The sequence below is a fragment of the Vitis riparia genome, chromosome 10 (genome assembly GCF_004353265.1).
Source record: "Vitis riparia cultivar Riparia Gloire de Montpellier isolate 1030 chromosome 10, EGFV_Vit.rip_1.0, whole genome shotgun sequence".
In the NCBI taxonomy this organism is placed as follows: domain Eukaryota; kingdom Viridiplantae; phylum Streptophyta; class Magnoliopsida; order Vitales; family Vitaceae; genus Vitis; species Vitis riparia.
Window position 1 is genome coordinate 17,672,033 of NC_048440.1, and position 2,951 is coordinate 17,674,983.

The 2,951-nt window shown below is 41.4% G+C and overlaps 1 protein-coding gene across 1 annotated transcript; it reads right to left on the bottom strand.

Annotated features, from left to right (window-relative positions):
* Positions 1–208: 208 nt before the first annotated feature.
* On the bottom strand, positions 209–2,271 carry LOC117923431 (pentatricopeptide repeat-containing protein At2g33760-like). The gene has a single exon (XM_034841711.1). The coding sequence runs from the start codon at positions 2,212–2,214 to the stop codon at positions 451–453; it is 1,764 nt and encodes a 587-aa protein (XP_034697602.1). The 5' UTR covers positions 2,215–2,271; the 3' UTR covers positions 209–450.
* Positions 2,272–2,951: the final 680 nt, after the last annotated feature.

Sequence of the window (2,951 nt, forward strand, 5' to 3'; positions counted from 1 at the left end):
TTCTTGGCACCAACTCATCCATTTCAAATTTTGTAGTTCCAATATGGTAGAGAATTTCTAATAAATAGGCTTAGCTGCATTTAGAAAGGACTTCTAGTTCAGTTGAAATTTGATATTCTCACTTTTTATTTTTCTTGCACATTCTTCCCTTTTTCTTTCTTGCCAAACATAAGTTGTGAGTGTTTTTCTCCAGCTATGAGAAACTAATTCTATTGTCTCATAAGAAAATCAAATCAGAGATTAAGATTTATAGTGGAATTCGATGGCAAAGGTAATAATATTGATTTTTCTCTCTAACATGAATAATTGAATACAGAGAAATACATCATGAGCATACCTTGAAGATGAAACAGCATTATTGTCTGAAACTGTGTTCATAAACCTTTATCTTCAGTAAACGATCTTGAAAAACTTGTTCACAGCTGAGCCTCGACTAGCAAATAGGGTTCGTCACCAGTAATCCTGGCAAGAGCATAACCCATTTTTGAAATGGTGAAATCGAAGCTTATCCCGAACAATAATTTCTCTATTTGCAATATGTGAGATGAACTTAATAGCTGAATGACAATCCTCACACATCCTAAGGTTCTTCACAATCCTTATAGTCATCCCATGGCTAGTTTTCATCAGCCCAAATGCTATTGCAAGCTTTTCGCTGTGGTATCTAAGGGCATATTCCCTTTCTTCTTCTTCCAACTCATGCATCACCGACTCAGGGGCTGGTACATAACCTGCCTCTTTGCTCCTCAACATCAATTCATCTAAATACTTGTAGATTTCAGTTGTCTCTGGATGAGACCTGTCACCCATGCTAAACAAATAGGACTTCAGACCCACCTCTATTATGCTATAGCCAACTTGCTTCTTCAGGCCTTTTCGAATCATCATATTTCTAACCATTTCCACTAGTTCCATTCGCCCAGCCAATGCATATACATTTGAGAGCAACACATAATGGCTGGGATTTTCGGGTTCAGCGGCTAAAAGATGCTCAGCAACTTGCATTCCAAGGTCTAAATTCTTGTGCATCTTGCAGGCCCCAAGCATGGCAGTCCAAAGTGCAGGTGCTTGCTCCCCCTGTTTCAGATCTTTGATGTATTGAAATGCTTCATTCAGAAATCCAGCACGCCCAAGCATGTCAACCATGCAAACATGATGTTCCACCCCGGGCACCAGGCCGTAGTCTTGCCTCATGCTTGCAAAGGCCTTGCGCCCTTCATGGACTAACCCTGCGTGAGCACAAGCTGACAGGACAGCCACAAATGTGATGCCATTTGGAGGTGGCCCATGAATTCTCATCAGGCGAAAAAGCTCGATGGCTTCTCGGCCATAACCATGCATTCCATATCCGGAAATCATAGCCGTCCAAGCAACAACATTTCGCTCATTCATCTCATCGAAAACCTCCCTTGCTTTGCTCACATTTCCGCACCTAGTATACATATTAATCAAGGAAGTGCCAAGGACCACGTTCACATCAAAATTGTTATTAACAATGTAATCATGCACCCAACAGCCTAAATCAAGAGCCCCCAACTGCGAGCAAGCGGACAATACACTTACAAGTGTAGCTGAATCGAATTCTACACCAAACTCCCGCATCCGATAAAACAATCCGACCGCTTCTTTAGAAAACCCATTTTGGTCATAACCAGAAATCATCGAATTCCAGGCAATAACTGTTCTCTCCGGCATTCTGTCAAACACTTTCTTAGCCTCACCCACATCACCAGATTTTGCATAGAAAGCGATAAGAGCGGCCTGAACAAACGAATCCGAGTCATACCCACAGACGAAAACATGGGAATGAATGGGTCTACCGATTCTCAAAGCCGAAATATCGGCACACGCCTTGATCACTGCTGTGAACGTGTAATTCGACTGTGGTATAGAATCTGCCACCATGCGGCGGTAGAAGAGGATAGCATCGCGAGAGAAGCCAAACTTTGAGGAGGCTTTAATGAGAGCATTGAAGAGGAAAGAATCGGGATTAGTAATGGAGAAGAAGAGCTGACGAGTGTAGAGGATGGAACCAGCGGTGCAAGCCAAGGTGAGGAGCTTTGTGAGGAGGGCTCGGCTGCGATACGAGCCGGAGACAATGAAGTGGGCGTGGACTTGTTGGAGGGGTTTGAGACGTGGGCCAGCACGGAGCAGAACTTGGTAGGCTGGAGAGTGTGACGGAGACAGTGTGGTCTGGAGGTGTTTGGTTTCCATGAAATACTGCCATGAAAGAAAACGAAGGAAAATGAGGGAAAATTGTAATTTGTGCTGTAGCGGTTCACAGAATGGCGAGCTAGGGAAATTAAAACTATAAATTGACTAATATTAAAAGCCTATTTTCCAATTTTACAAATCTATTTGATTTTCCAGAAAAATTACATCAATTAATAAAAATGCTATTATTTTCTATCTTTTATTTTTAAAATTAAATTTTTTTTCGTCACTTCAAAAAGGGGTGTTGGGGCTGGCTTTGTGTTACTCTTCAGATAGGTTAATTTTAGCCTTTAGAAAGAGACCTCAAGTGGGGCTTCCCTGCCCCTAATAATGAAGTAGAATACGAAGCACTAATGGCAGGATTGAAAATGGCATTGTGCGTGGGAATTGGCGTTCTCCATGTCCATTATGATTAGTAGGATATGAAGTGAAAGATGAAAAAAATGCTTTTTATGTCATGAGACGGTGAATGGGTTGATTAGAAAGTTTGAAAAGAGTGGAAGTCTTTTCGTGCCTAAGAGCAAATAACTTGGATGCCAACTCAAATGACTTTCAGCTGTCATCTGCCCATTGACTACATTGATCGAAAGACAATGAGCAATAATTTGATAATTTATTGCTCATTGTCTACATTGATTGAAAGACAATGAGCAATAAATTATCAAATTATTGCTTCTAGAAAGGGGAAAAGGTTTTGGATTAGCGCAGGCGTATATGGAGTTCTACACTCTCACACG

Bases quoted from the DNA above. Each gene is read 5' to 3' on its own strand.
- LOC117923431 (XM_034841711.1), bottom strand. From the start codon at position 2,214: ATGGAAACCAAACACCTCCAGACCACACTGTCTCCGTCACACTCTCCA.